We start from the raw sequence: 15909 nt of genomic DNA on the forward strand, positions 1-15909 counted from the left end.
ACTCTTCCATAGTTTGAAACACAAGCATATGATCACTTGTCAATTCAGGCACAGTTTCCTCTCAGAAGGCAAGGTTCTAGAGGGAAGGAATCATATGCTTTCTTTTTCTACTACACTCTGTACACACTGGGTGCTCAAGACTTGCTGTAGTAAGAAGAGATTATTAAATAAGCATTGTGGATTTCAAAGATCAAAATAGATGTGGACTATGTATTTCAAAATATGACTTCACTTTATATATTAGGTTGATATAAAAGTAATTGTGGCTTCAGACTGAATTTTAAGTCATTGTAACTAGGCTCAAATACATCTTTATTAATCAAAATAGGATCCATTACAATCAACGCATTTTTGCCAATGAGAAATAAGTTTGTTGGTTCTGATAGCATAAAAATTCATGCTTTGGGATTTGAAGAACTCTTGGAAACCATTTTCTACCTCTTGCTTTTCGTGGAAGCGTTTTCCTCACAAAAAGTTGTCAAGACACTTGGAGAAGTGGTCGTTGGTTGGTGAGAGGTCAGGTGAATATGGAGGATGGGGCAAAATATCTTACCCCAATTTGATCAACTTTTGAAGCGTTGGTTGTGTGATGTGAGTTGGGTGCTGTCGTGGAGAAGAATTGGGCTCTTTCTGTTCACCAGTGCTGGCTGCAGGCGTTGCAGATTCTGGTGTATCTCACTGATTTGCTGAGCATACTTCTCAGCTGTAATGGTTTTGTCAGGATTCAGAAAGCTATAGTGGATTAAATGGGCAGCAGACCACCAAACAGTGACTGTGACCTTTTTTTGGGGGGGTGCAAATTTGGTTTTGGGAAGTGCTTTGGAGATTCTCGGTCCAACCCCTGAGCTGGTTGTTGTCAGCTGTCATAGAAAACCCGCTTTTCATCGCATGTCACAATGTGATCAAGAAATGGTGTATTGATGCTGTGTAGAATAAGAGAAAACAACACTTCAAAATGATGATTTATTTGATTTTCAGTCAGCTCATCAGACACCCATTTATCAAGCTTTTTCATCTTTCCAGTTTGTTTCAAATGCTGACTGACTGTAGAATGGTCGAAACTGAGTTCTTTGACAACTTCTTGTATAGTTGTAAGAGGATCAGCCTCAACTGGTCATTATCAACTTCCCATAGCCAGCCACTATGCTCCTCATCTTCAAGGCTCTCGTCTCCTTTGCAAAACTTCTTGAACTACCACTCCACTGGATGTTTGTTAGCAGTTCCAGGGCCAATTGGAGTGTTAATGTTGTAAGTTGTCTCCACTGCTTTACAACCCATTTTGAACTCAAATAAAAATTCACTCAAATTTGCTTTTTGTCTAACATCATTTTTATAGTCTCAAGTAAATACAAACTAAATATCAAGTAATACATCATTAGCAAAAAATAAGGCAAGAAATGCAATATTATACTTTAAAAATAGGTTCAGTTCAGTTCAGTTCAGTCGCTCAGTCGTGTCAGACTCTTTGCGACCCCATGAATCGCAGCACGCCAGGCCTTCCTGTCCATCACCAACTCCTGGAGCTCACTCAGACTCACGTCCATCGAGTCAGTGATGCCATCCAACCATCTCATCCTCTGTTGTCCTCTTCTTCTCCTGCCCCCAATCCCTCCCAGCATCAAAGTCTTTTCCAATGAGTCAACACTTCTCATGAGGTGGCCAAAGTACTGGAGTTTCAGCTTTAGCATCATTCCTCCCAAAGAAATCCCAGGGCTGATCTCCTTCAGAATGGACTGGTTGGATCTCCTTGCAGTCCAAGGCACTCTCAAGAGTCTTCTCCAACACCACACTTCAAAAGCATCAATTCTTTGGCGCTCAGCCTTCTTCACAGTCCAACTCTCACATCCATACATGACCACAGGAAAAACCATAGCCTTGACTAGACGGACCTTAGTCGGCAAAGTAATGTCTCTGCTTTTGAATATACTATCTAGGTTGCTCATAACTTTTCTTCCAAGGAGTAAGCGTCTTTTAATTTCATGGCTGCAGTCACCATCTGCAGTGATTTTGGAGCCCCCAAAAATAAAGCCTGACACTGTTATTACATAATATAATAGGCTGCATTCAGAAAATTCCCCAGTGCTCCAGGTAAGTGACAGAAAAGTGAAATAGTACTCTGCTATGAATCAAGAGAACTGTTCACTTTCTACACACTTACAAAAATTATGCACTCACTCTACCCACTTGCAAAAATTAAAAATAAATGTCTGACACAAGCACACACCCATACCCCTTCTCATGTAGTCCCCTCAGGAAATCACGGTCTCTGACCCAAGACATAATTCCCCCAAATCTTATCTATTTTTAAAATTTCTTTGCTTCTTCAAAGTGAACATTCTAACACATAATCCGTCAATTTTACTTCTAAATTTCCACTCATTTATAATGTACTTTCAAAGTCATTAAGTAGCCTCCTTCTAGGTAAATTCACCCTAACACTTTCCCTCAGTAATTTTAGGTTTCCTGCCTATAACATCTGGAGCTATTGATCATTTTCCCTTTGCTCCTTCATGCCCGAAAAGCTCTTTCCCTTGGTTTTCAGGAAACAAATGACCTTGATGTTCAGCCTGTCCTCTGGCTACTTTTCCTTCTATGTCTGATTGCATTATGTGACATTACTCGTGGGTTATCCTAGGAACGTTCCTAATTTTCATCCTGCAAATCCCCCTGGGTGAGAATACATACTCTCATGACATCATTAACACTGATGAGAGCTGCCTCCCGAACCGCTCTATCCATCATAGATCTCTAGCTGGGGTGCCAAGCCTATGCATTCAATTCCCTCGCAACACAACTCTACTTGGAAGGTGTTGCACTTTCTCAAATAACATAATGAAGCCAGAGTGTGGTCTCTTTTGACCCTTCATATCCAGTTTCCACAACTGAAATGCCTGTTCTCTATTTCCACCTTTGCTTCTACTAAAAATTCAAGCCACTATCATTTCTTATCTGAACTGCTACAAGAGTTTCTGAGTAAGTCTCCGTACTGGTCTTGCCACCTTTCATTCAGTTCATTTACATACTGCCACCATATAATACTAATACTATGACCAGAACGCTTCCAAGTCAGATATATTTCAATGGCTCCCTTATTCCCTCATGATAATGTATAAGGTTCCTTGATACAGCTAAGAGAGCTTTAGTATCTGCTCACTCTCGCGCACTCGTCTAAGCCCATTCAGTTCCACCATAGTGCCCATGAAATCACTCAGCTTCGTGAAGCACTCTGGACCTCTATGCATCATTTGACTTCAGCTCTGAGCAGAGACTTTGCCATTCCTCCTTCAGTTTCATCTTAGATGCCACTTCTTCCCTGAGGCTCTGAACATCTATCACTCAAACAAATGAGTCAAGCGTCCTCATGGCTGCCACAATTTACTTCTTTCATAGCACCTTTCATACTGTAATTGCTCATTGCTTATATTCCCTAGGACATGGTAACCTTCCTGGGAGCCATGTCCCATTCATCTCTGCATTTCTAGTTCCTAGTGCCACAGTTGAAGAAGCACTGTTATCAGTTTTACATACTTCTGATACAATTAAAATTCTTTACTCTTCAGCCAAACTGCTCCACAAATATCTTCAAACCATCACTTTTTTTACTGCTGTTTTTGTCTGTTTCCATTTTGGGGGGGTTTCTTTACAAAAATTTCACTTTATCAGAATTTTTCACTTCTTTCATGTTAAAATATTTGTTTCAATATTGTATTATAAACCTATTTATATCACTTCTATGACTAGAAATAGTATTTTAACATTATAAGTGAACTCCAAAGACTGTAGGTTACATTTTTCCTAAAGATTAGCAATGAACAATTCCAGAACATGTTTCTTACAAAAACATTGGTGATATCAATCATTTTAGAAACAGCAAATCAGGCATTACCTGTGCCAACCATTGTTTTTGTGTTTTTTAAACTAACGTATCCTTCACAGTCTTCCTATGAATTGGGTACTACTTTCCCTTCTTTAATATAAGCAATCTGAACCATGGTAAGGTGAAGGGACTTTCCCATGAATGCATTCCTAGTAGGTAGCACACCCAGGGTCAGGCCAGGAATCTTGGTTCCATTACCAACACTGCTTTCCATCACTGTCAGTCATCTGAAATCCCCGTATGGTAATGACAGCGTTTATATTTAGTGCTTAAGAAATGGTCTTATATTGAGCCTGGGTAAATTAAAGCAACCTAGTTTAGATGTGGTTTCCCAGGTGGTGCAGTGGTAAAAAATCCGCCTACAAATGCAAGAGACACCGGTTAGGTCCCTGGATCAGAAGATCCCCTAGAGTAGGAACTGGCAACCCACTTCAGTATTCTTGCCTAGAAAATTCCACGGACAAAGGAGCCTGGCAGGCTGCAGTCCAAGGGTCGCAAAAAGCCAGACAGAACCGAGTACACACACACACACACACACACAGTTTAGCTGTGCATTTGCTAGAGCCCACAAAAAGTCTCATGGTGCCCAAAACAACAGGTAATAATATCATAGTCTGATTTTTAGGATTTTAATTGTTCATTCCTCACTATCCTGTTTCTCCACAACTGTTCACTCTGTGATCTACACTGCTGCCTTCCTCTTGCCTCCTTCACCCCACTGCTGCCACGCGGGGTAGCTAGACAGGTCACCACTGCCCTGAGCCACGTCATCTCTCTGAGCCTTTGCTCACTCTCCTTCCTCTGTTCTGAACACCTTTCCTCCTGCTCTGGAGCAACTCCTTCAGCTCTTGCCTTCCTTGTTCACTCAACATCTCCTCTAGGAAGTAGTTTCTGCTTCCTTGGGGAGGCAGTGATCAGTCCCTTCTCTCGTGTAAGCAGCTTTTTGTAAGAAAGAGCTATCTGCAGGAGGTCCCCTTTGTCTCGTCACTTGATCAAAGCTATATTTTAACTAACCTCTGGCCCAAGCATACCTTTCACATCTTTTGATCACACAATACTCCGCCTAACCTGTTGGTTCTTTTCTAAGTTCAAGAAATAGAACGAAGAATAATCAAGAGATGGCCAGCTCTTTCCCCCAGTTTTCCCTTCAGTAATCTTGAGAGCAAACTCTGGGAGACAGAATCTAAAGAAAGAGCACAAGGAGTCAAGAAGTCTGCAGGCAATTGGAGATGTCAACAAATATGACTCTCTATCACAATGACTGGGCTTCCACGGTGGTGCAGCGGTAAAGAATCTGCCTGTACACATAAGAGATGTGGGTTCAATCTCTGGGGTCAGGAAGATTCTCCTGGAGTAGGAAATGGCAACCCACTCCAGCATTCTTGCCTCGAGAATCCCATGGACAGAGAAGCCTGGTGGGCTACAGTTCATGGGGTTGCAAAGAGTCAGACATGACTGAGCGTGCACCCACATCACAATGATTAACTTTGGAGATTACTTCCCCTTTTTCCCTTTAAAAACTTCCAGGGCCAAGCAGAATCTTCAGAGTAGGTTCTGGGACAGAAGTCTTCCTTCTCCCCAGATGCCAGCCTTCTGCTTAAAGCAACCTTTCCATTCCTCCCAGCACTTGTCTCTTAAGTCTAGACTTTCTGAGTGGTGAGTAGTCCAACCTAAGTTCAGCAGCACTTGGACTTTCCTCTGCATGCTTATCATTACATGCTTTTATGTTTAACACATAATATAGTGGACTCCCTTCATCCCTGTGGCCAACAACATCTCACACAGCATGTCCGTCAGTCACTCTTCAAAACACTTTGGTTTTCAAAGTATCACTACTGTTAAACAGAAATCAATGGAAAAGAATATAGTACAATAAATCCAACCATTGAAAATAATCATCTTGAAACTTTATGCAGTGGGGAAGTATTTGACCACCTCATTTCTTTTGCTGTCTATCTCCCAGTAGTATGGTAACCTAACAACGGACGGATAAGGACTGTTCTTCTTGCACTGTAATACGAAGAGTAGGAAAACTAAGAAACTGTCATGTAAGCATTTACTGATCTTGGCTTCTTTCATTAGGAAGAAAGAAAAGACTTAATATGGGCAGAAGAGATCACCTATAAAAGGAAATTATAGGTTTTGGCCCAAAAAATAGACCCTGCTCTGGAGGAATGAGACGGGTCCCTTCTGTGGGCTCCTGCCATTTGGCAACCACCTCTGAGCCAGCAAGCCTTTCAGGCACAACAACTACAGCTTATTAAACCTGCTCCTCAAGAGCCACTTCTGTGACTGTTTGTAGTATCCACATACTTTCCATGCCCAGTAGAGTGAGTTCCCATTTATACCTTATTTAAGTTTCCTACCTATCCTGATTTTACCTTTCAACCTTAAACATAACCTTTTCATCTTCATTTCCAGTTGGTATCTTCTCTGATATACCCTATTCATTATATCCTTTTTTTCTCTATTTTGAACAATTTTCATCATCTCATTCAACTTCTAGCCTTAAGCATATTTTAAACATCATTAAAGAATTCCTTTTAATTTCTTGTTAGCACTGCCGTTCCATCACTCACACCTCTCCTGCAGAGAAATAAACTTTTAAAATGATCTGTAACAAGCAAGACTGTAGCAGTGTGAGCCCTGAGGAGTCTACTGTCAGGGACATATACATCCCTTCTGATCCTCAGCTGCCTCTGCCTTAGCTTTTAGGTACCAGAGAAAGGCCATCCTAAGTGTGACTCTTTAGAGAACTTCCTCCTGGAAGCAAGAGAAGTTGTTCCTGGGCTCTAAGCCCCAGCTGAAAGTTACCTCTAATTTTCTAGTACTCGATAGTTATACAAGAGTGTTGACACTGAGGCAAAACCAAAAAAAAAAAAAAAAGGCATTTCAAACCAAGTGTGCCAAGAAGACAGCCAAGGTCTCTGCATTCTCGTGAAGAGAGAATGGAAAACATAGTTTGGGTGGATGACTATCAGTTAGCAGGGGGGTTAAACTGAAGTGTGTGTGTCCCCTGGGAACGGTAGGCCAGAGAAGGTTCCTCTGAAAAGGTGACACCACAGAGCTTGAAGAATAAGAAAGAGTTAATTATGCATAAGGCAGAAGAATTTTCTAAGCCCTCTGAGGAAACAGCAAGTGCAGAAGACAAGGTGGCAGAGTCTAGCCTGTTTGTTGAGCAGAAGTCTCCCCTCCCACCAGCCCTTTGTTAAATGCCATCAGAGAACCATGCTTCTGTCCTCTTGGGCACTTCTCTTGGGCTATAACATATTCGTTAGTCTTATGTGTTGGCTACCATCTGCCACTCCCAATAAATTCTAGCAAATATTAATATTCAATTTCCTAATGTGTGCCTGGCACTGGGGGTGTAACAGTGAGCAAAACTCAGTCCCTGCATATACTCACACGTGTGTGCAGGAGGGGGACAAACAGACAGACAGTGAAATCAGGATAGTGAAAACAGGAATGCTGTGTTTATTATTCACAAGTGCATCTTCAGGACCTGGACAGGACCTGGCATACAGAAGACAAGTATTTGTTGAGTAAATGTTGCTAAGAAAAACTGTAGCAAACAAACTACATGAAATAGATCCTAAAAATATCCTGGACATAGAAACACATCTGTGGACAAAGACAAGGAAATATACCAAAGTATTAAAAAATGGTTGTCCTTGTTTATGTTTTATACAATAACCATGTATTTTTGTACATATTTAAAGTATTTATTCGATTCACTGAAACACACAAACTTAGTGAACGGGGTCTCAGCTCTAACTTATGAGCTTTAAGGGAAAACCAGGTGAACATCATTTATAGTTCATTTCCAGGATACTCATTTTTCACTAGGTTTGACTACCAATGTGTTTTCGGTTGCTTTGGTAAGCCCCATGCAAAGCAAACTTGGATCTCCCTGGTGGCTCAGACGGTAAAGCGTCTGCCTGCCGTGCGGGAGACCAGGGTTCGATCCCTGGGTTGGGAAGATCCACTGGAGAAGGAAATGGCAACCCACTCCAGTAATCTTGCCTGGAAAATTTCATGGACTGAGGAGCCTGGTAGGCTATAGTCCATGGGGTCGCAAAGAGTCGGACACGACTGAGCAACTTCACATGCAAAGCAAACAGTAAGCTTCCTAGTCCCACACTGGGCACCACTGGGTTGATGACTTTCACAAAGCATATACTGGGGTACACTTCTCCCAGCTCCCCCAGGGGGACACAACCCCCCACCCCCGCAACCACCCACGGAGCACAAGACAAACCCTTCCCCTCGCAACATCCCCAGACACTTGAGCAAGCCTTCCCCACCAGCACCAGGGCCCTGCACCTGTCCTCACCAGGCTCTGTCCTGTAAACACCCTACAACCTCTTGCCAGGGAACCAGCCTGGCAAGAGCTGGTCAACCCAGGCCGAGCCCACCATCGCGCAGCTCTCAGTGCCCCCCAAGATGCAAGCCTTCTCCTTAGGTCCCCGCACAGCTAGACCCGGCAAACACCCGCCCCGCCCTCTACCCCAACTCCGCAGGACCCCCGGCGGATCCAGCTCCGTGTCAGCGCCCCGCGCCACCAAGCAAAGCCCCCGGCCCCCGGTTCTGGCCTGCCGGCCCCCGACCCACTCCAGTTCGCCGCCTGGGCGCACGCCATCTCCAGGCTCCTACCGGAGAATATGGGTAACGGGAGCACTAGGGCCGCCAAAAGCATCCCGACGCAGCACCAAGGGAAGAGGGGACTCTCGGGGCGAGCGGGAGGTGCCTGGCGAGGCGCGCAAGACGCTGTCATTTTCGGGACGATCAGCGGGACACCGCAGACCAACGCTGGACAGACCTTTCCAAACTGAGTTACCGCGCGCAACAATCCGCGGATTCACCCAGTCCAGTGCGGTCACGGAGGTGGGCGTGGCCTGGAACGCGCCCTGGCTGGCCAATGGGCGGGCTGCAAGGCGGGGCTTCGGGCCGGGGGCGGTCCTTGAGCCGGGAGGGGCGGGGCGTGGGCGTCACTTCTCCGTCTGCAGACCTAAAGGAGAAGCTCAGCGGCTCGCGGGAAATGTGCACAGCCTCTTCGGGAACACACTGTCACTGCCCTATTTAGGAAGGATGGGAAGGAATCAAGGGCAGGCGCGGTCATCGTTGACCCTTTTCCAGAACGCTGGACTAAATAAAAAGAATCAAGCACCTCCACCTGAAAACAGTCAGTGGATCCCTGTGCGGCAGGCACCGCGCAGGACTCCACTTTGGACCTGGGGCCCTCCAGACTGTCCCGACGCCTAGGCCCTTGCCCAGTCTTTGACTGTGACCCCATGAATCGCAGCAAGCCAGGCCTCCCTATCCAGCACAAACTCCCGGAGTTCACTCAGACTCGCGTCCATCGAGTCAGTGATGCCATCCAGCCATCTCATCCTCTGTCATCCCCTTCTCCTCCTGCCCCCAATCCCTCCCAGCATCAGAGTCTTTTCCAATGAGTCAACTCTTCGCATGAGGTGGCCAAAGTACTGGAGTTTCAGCTTTAGCATCATTCCTTCCAAAGAAATCCCAGGGCTGATCTCTTCGGCATTAGGCAGGCATAATTCAGGACAATAGCTGAGGTTTCCGCGGTTGACTGCTGCTGAAGCCTTTAGTGGCCCGATAGATTTCAGAATTAGGAAAAGTATGGCCATTGTTCTCCCAACAGCTAGTCAATTAGTTTCCCCTCTGCTCCCAGAAAAGGACTCCTGGGAAGGTAAATTATTTACACGGACTATTAGCATAAGAGGCCTCAACTCTGTGGGGCCTCAGTCCTTGAGCAACTAAGTTTTATTGAAGGTGAAATTTACATGCGTGAAAAAGGTAAGGACAAAGATTCTGGAGAAGACTCTTGAAAGTTCCTTGGACTGCGAGATCAAACCAGTCAATCCTAAACAAAATCCATCCGGAATATTCATTACAAGGACTGATGCTGAAACTTCAATACTGTGACCACCTGATGGGAGAGCCTACTCAAGGAAAAAGCCCTGATGCTGGGAAGATTGAGGGCAGGAGGAGAAGGGGATGACAGAGGATAAGATGGTTGGATGACATCATCTACTCAATGGACAGATATTTGAGCACACTCTGGGAGATAGTGAAGGACAGGGAAACCTGGCATACTGCAGAGTCGCAGAGTCGGCCATGACTGAGTAACTGAACAACAACAACAAGGATTAGAGGAGGTATTTTGGATTGAGTACTTATGAGCAGGATTGGGGTCACCTGAAGACTAACAATAGCACGCGCTTCCTTTTGCTTCCATTTGTTCTTTTTATTTCACGCTCTCCCTGAGAATTGGCAGAATGCTGTTTCCTGCTCTGCAGCTTCTAGAAGCAGCATCTATCTTTGGTTTTTTTGGCTTGCAGCTGCATCATTCTAATCTCTGCCTCTCTGGTCACAAAAATATCTCCCCGATTGTCTTTGTCTTTACTTTTATTTTCTTCTTCTTACAAGGATGTCAGTCACATTTGATTGGAGGTCACCATAATGACCTCGTCTTAACTTGATTACATCTGGTAGACACCCTAATTCCAAATAATGTAACACTTTTAGGTCCTGGCCATAAGGGACCCTCTTTGACACATAAGAGTTCACATTGCAATCTATCAGATTCCTATTTTCCCATGTGTCAAATAGATTCACCCAATCCCAACATCCTCCAAAGTTTTCACTCTTTACAGCATCAACTCGAAGGCCCAAATTTTACTTAAATGTCTTCTAAATAAGTTATGAATGAGACTTAGTTTCTGGACCATCCCTGGGCAAAATTTGTAGTCATGTGTGACCCTGTGAACTAGAAAACAAGTAATGTTCTTCCAAAGTACAATGCTAATATTGACATAGGATAGAAATTACCATTCATAAATGGAGAAAGAGATAAGAAAGGGGTCACAAGTCTTAAACAAATTCAAAACCCACCAAGAGAAATCTCATTAGATTCTGGGAACAGAGAACACTCCTATGTGAAAGTAATGCTCCAGGTCAGCCCCTATGCAGGCAGACTCAGCTTTATGAACCACCAGGGAGGTGAGACTATTTTCTCAGCTGGAAGAGGCCCTGTTGGCCCCACCTACCAGGGCACTATCTTTGGAGACATTCCTCCTTTACGTGTATGATGCCGGCTCCTTTCTAGCTGGAAGCATTTCTGCTAGAGTAACCTTCTTCTACAGGAGACAGGGATCAAGACCATCCCCATGGAAAAGAAATGTAAAAAAGCAAAATGGCTGTCTGGGGAGGCCTTACAAATAGCTGTGAAAAGAAGAGAAGCGAAAAGCAAAGGAGAAAAGGAAAGATATAAGCATCTGAATGCAAAGTTCCAAAGAATAGCAAGAAGAGATAAGAAAGCCTTCCTCAGCGATCAATGCAAAGAAATAGGGGAAAACAACAGAATGGGAAAGACTAGAGATTTCTTCAAGAAAATTAGAGACACCAAGGAAACATTTCATGTAGTGATGGGCTCGATAAAGGACAGAAATTGTATGGGCCTAACAGAAGCTGAAGATATTAAGAAGAGGTGACAAGAATACAACTGAAGAACTGTACAAAAAAGATCTTCAAGACCAAGATAAGCACGATGGTGTGATCACTCACCTAGAGCCAGACATCCTGGAATGTGAAGTCGAGTGGGCCTTAGGAAGCATCACTACAAACAAAGCTAGTGGAGGTGATGGAATTCCACTTGAGCTCTTTCAAATCCTGAAAGATGATGCTGTGAAAGTGCTGCACTCAATATGCCAGAAAATTGGGAAAACTCAGCAGTGGCCACAGGACTGGAAAAGGTCAGTTTTCATTCCATTCCCAAAGAAAGGCAATGCCAGAGAATGCTCAAACTACCGCACAATTGCACTCATCTCACATGCTAGTAAAGTAATGCTCAAAATTCTCCAAGCCAGGCTTCAGCAATATGTGAACCGTGAACTTCCTGATGTTCAAGCTGGTTTTAGAAAAGGCAGAGGAACCAGAGATCAAATTGCCAACATCTGCTGGATCATGGAAAAAGTAAGAGAGTTCCAGAAAAACATCTACTTCTGCTTTATTAACTATGTCAAAGCCTTTGACAGTGTGGATCACAATAAACTGTGAAAAATTCTGAAAGAGATGGAAATACCAGACCACCTGACCTGCCTCTTGAGAAACCTGTATGCAGGTCAGGAAGCAACAGTTAGAATTGGACATGGAACAACAGACTGGTTCCAAACAGGAAAAGAAGTACGTCAAGGCTGTATATTGTCACCCTACTTATTTAACTTCTATGCAGAGTACATCATGAGAAACACTGGGCTGGAAGAAGCACAAGCTGGAATCAAGATTGCCGGGAGAAATACCAATAACCTCAGATATGCAGATGACACCACCCTTATGGCAGAAAGTGAAGAGGAACTAAAAAGCCTCTTGATGAAAGTGAAAGAGGAGAATGAAAAAGTTGGCTTAAAGCTCAACATTCAGAAAACGAAGATCATGGCATCTGGTCCCATCAGTTCATGGGAAATAGATGGAGAAACAGTGGAAACATTGTCAGACTTTATTATTTGGGGGCTCCAAAATCTCTGCAGATGGTGACTGCAACCATGAAATTAAAAGATGCTTACTCCTTGGAAGAAAAGTTATGACCGACCTAGATAGCATATTGAAAAGCAGAGACATTACTTTATCAACAAAAGTCCATCTATTCAAGTCTATTGTTTTTCCTGTGGTCATGTATAGATGTGAGAGTTGGACTGTGAAGAAACCTGAGTGGAGAAGAAGTGATGCTTTTGAACTGTGGTGTTGGAGAAGACTCTTGAGAGTCCCTTGGACTGCAAGGAGATCCAACCAGTCCATTCTGAAGGAGATTATCCCTGGGATTTCTTTGGAAGGAATGATGCTGAAGCTGAAACCAGTACTTTGGCCACCTCATGCGAAGAGTTGACTCATTGGAAAAGATTCTGAAGCTGGGAGGGATTGGGGGCAGGAGAAGGGGACAACAGAGAATGAGATGGCTGGATGACATCACTGACTCGATGGCCGTGAGTCTGAGTGAACTCCGGGAGTTGGTGATGGACAGGGAGACCTGGTGTGCTGCGATTCATGGGGTCGCAAAGAGTCGGACACTACTGAGTGACTGAACTGAACCGAACCTTCTCAAAAACTTTGTCGGTCTCTTGTGCCCTAATACATGCCAGCTGTTAGTCGTGTGTGTACACCACACATCTTCCCTGGATAATAGCATCTCTACTTCTGGCTTAGGCTGAGACAATTGATTGGTTCTCGACTCACATATGTAACCTTGTAAGCAAAGGACTGTCTAGCCTCAGTATGGGCTTGATTGGTGAGTATAGTATATGGATAGGCTAATTCACTTCAAATCATCTCACACTGCTTCCTTTTTCTTTGACAGTTCATTCTTCAATTTCCATCACATTGAATGTATTTTACTACAAGAAGCAAGAAGAAATCAGGTGTATCTTTCATAGTAGGGTTGGGAATCTTCCAAACTAAATATCCAAGTTGATCTTGGATATTTTGTGTGGTAGTTAATTTTGTGTCAACTTGGCTAGACAGTAGTACTCAGATGCTTGGTGAAATTATCAGTTAGATTTTTGTGTGAAGGTATCTTAAAGATAAGATATATACAGTTATATAACCACCCTATTATCAAGATGTAGAATATTTTCATCATCCCAAATGTTCCTTCATGCCTTTTGAAATTACTCCCTATTCCATAATTACATTATTATTTTTTTAGGGTGAAAGTTTGAGTTCAATGAAAAATGAACATTTGAAATAAAATAGTAACTTTTAAATTTATTCTTCAGAAAAATAGTATTTCTAAAGCTAAAGTAAACATATAAATAGTTAAGTACCTAAAGTGAAATTAACCTTAAGTGTTCTGATTGATGTCTTTTAATCACATATATACCCATATAACTACAACCTGGAACTAAAGAGAGCAAACTTCCAGCACAACATAAGATTTCCTTTTGTCTCTTCCCATTCTGTACCACACCTTATCTCCATAGGCAACCACCCTTATGGTCAGGTTTTCCATGTTTTAAAATTTATATCAATAATAAATTGATGAACCTAGTGAGTGTGTTTGATTTTTTTGTTTAGCATGAGAGCTGTGAGATTTTGCAAAATTGCTGTCAATAGCTATACTTCATTTTGGTTTCTACATTAGTGAATATTAATCCATTGTATGAAAATGCTACAAATGCTTTGTCCAGTCTCCAAATGTTCATGGGAACAATATAGACTTTTGCCATTTATAAATAAAGCTTCCGTGAACCATGCTGTTTATGTCTTTTTATGGGCATGCACTCCCGATCCTCTGGTGAGGGAGGTTAGGGAGGACAAACTGCCAGTCCAAAATACATGAGTCAGGAGCACGAAATATTCAATGTCAAGAATATAATAATTAATTATGTAATTTTAAAAATGTTGATAGATGTAATTAGAATTATTGTGGTGATTATTTTGAAATAAACAGAAACATGAAATCACTACACTGGGTAACAGGAAGTAACAGTGTTCTTGGCCAATTGTATGTAAAAAAACAAGCACATTGAAAAAGAGATCTGATATGTGGTTATCAAGGCTAGGGCTGGGGATGGGAGAATTGCATGAAGGCAGTCAAAAGGTAACAACTTCCAGGTGTGAGATAAATTAGAACCAAGGATGTAGCATACAATGTGGTAAATATGGTTAATATTGCTGTATCTTATGTATGAAAGTTAGTAGAACAGTAAGTCCTAAGAGTTCTCTTCACACACAAAATATTTTTCTATCTTTAATTTTGTATTTATATGAGATGATCTGAAAGTGAAAGTCATTCAGTCGTGTCCAGCTCTTTGTGATGCCATGGACTAGACAGTCCAGGAATTCTCCAGGCCAGAATACTGGAGTGGGGAGCCTTTCCCTTCTCCAGGGAATCTTCCCAACCCAGGGATCGAACCCAGGTCTCCCGCATTGCAGGCGGATTCTTTACCCCAGCTGAGCCACCAGGGAAGCCCAAGAATATTGGTGTGAGTAGCCTATCCCTTTGCCAGTGGATCTTCCCAATCCAGGAATTGAACCGGGATCTCCTGCATTGCAGGGGGATTCTTTACCACTTGAGCTATCAGGGAAGCCCATATGAGATGATAGATATTCACGAAACTTGTAGTCATCATTTCAAGATATATATACATTAAACCATTGTGCTCTATATATGGAATCTAGACAGATGGTACTAACGATCCTACATACAGCAAAGGAGACACCGATGTAAAGAACAGATGTTTGGACTCAGTGGGAGAAGGCGAGGGTGGGGTGCCTTGAGAGAACAGCACTGAAATACATACGTTACCGTATGTGAAATAGACAGCCAGTGCGAGTTTGATGTATGAAGCAGGGCTCCCAAAGCCAGTGCTTTTTGACAACCTGGAGGGGTAGGGTGGGGAGGGACGTGGGAGGGGAGCTCAGGATGGAGGGGGCACATGTATACCTATGTCCGATTCATACTGATATATAGCAAAACCCATCACAATATTGTAAGGTAATTATCCTTCAATTAAAATAAATAAAATTTGAAAACAAAACAGAAAATAATTATGCTCTGCACACCTGAAACTTATGCAGTGCTGCATGTCAATTATATGTCAAAAGAGCTGGAAAAAATAACCATAAAATACCCATACATAAGTAGCATATAAATACAAAGAATTCACTATAACTTGTGTACTTGGTATTAAGATCTAATGTAATTTAAAAAAATCTCCTCACTTCCCTAGCCATGTGAAAATACAGACAATTCAAAGGCTGGGAAAAACTTCACCTATTCTCTAGAAATGTTTTAATAAAAATTAATATTTTATGTTACTTTGAAGCCAGTCCACACCTAGTCCCACATAAAGTTGTACACGGACATAACAGGTGTTGAACACAATAGCTTATTGTGAAACTACCAACAGAAATCATTTATGGATATTGTAAAACATTGAACTTTGATATTTATTAAATGGCACTAATTAACTAGCTTCATTGTAAGGCACTTAAATCCAAAGTCATGTTTTCTA

The 15909-nt window shown here is 42.7% G+C and overlaps 1 protein-coding gene across 1 annotated transcript in view; it reads right to left on the reverse strand.

Moving 5' to 3' along the window:
- The window catches only part of LOC138415778 (membrane cofactor protein-like), a 57919-nt gene extending 49184 nt beyond the window's left edge, over window positions 1–8735 (reverse strand). The window contains exon 1 of the mRNA XM_069544321.1: window positions 8531–8735. Coding sequence (XP_069400422.1) covers window positions 8531–8651 — 121 coding nt within the window. The 5' untranslated portion in view covers window positions 8652–8735. The remainder of the gene's footprint in view (window positions 1–8530) is intronic.
- Window positions 8736–15909: the final 7174 nt, after the last annotated feature.

This window comes from Ovis canadensis, chromosome 12 (assembly GCF_042477335.2).
Source record: "Ovis canadensis isolate MfBH-ARS-UI-01 breed Bighorn chromosome 12, ARS-UI_OviCan_v2, whole genome shotgun sequence".
Taxonomy (NCBI): Eukaryota; Metazoa; Chordata; class Mammalia; order Artiodactyla; family Bovidae; genus Ovis; species Ovis canadensis.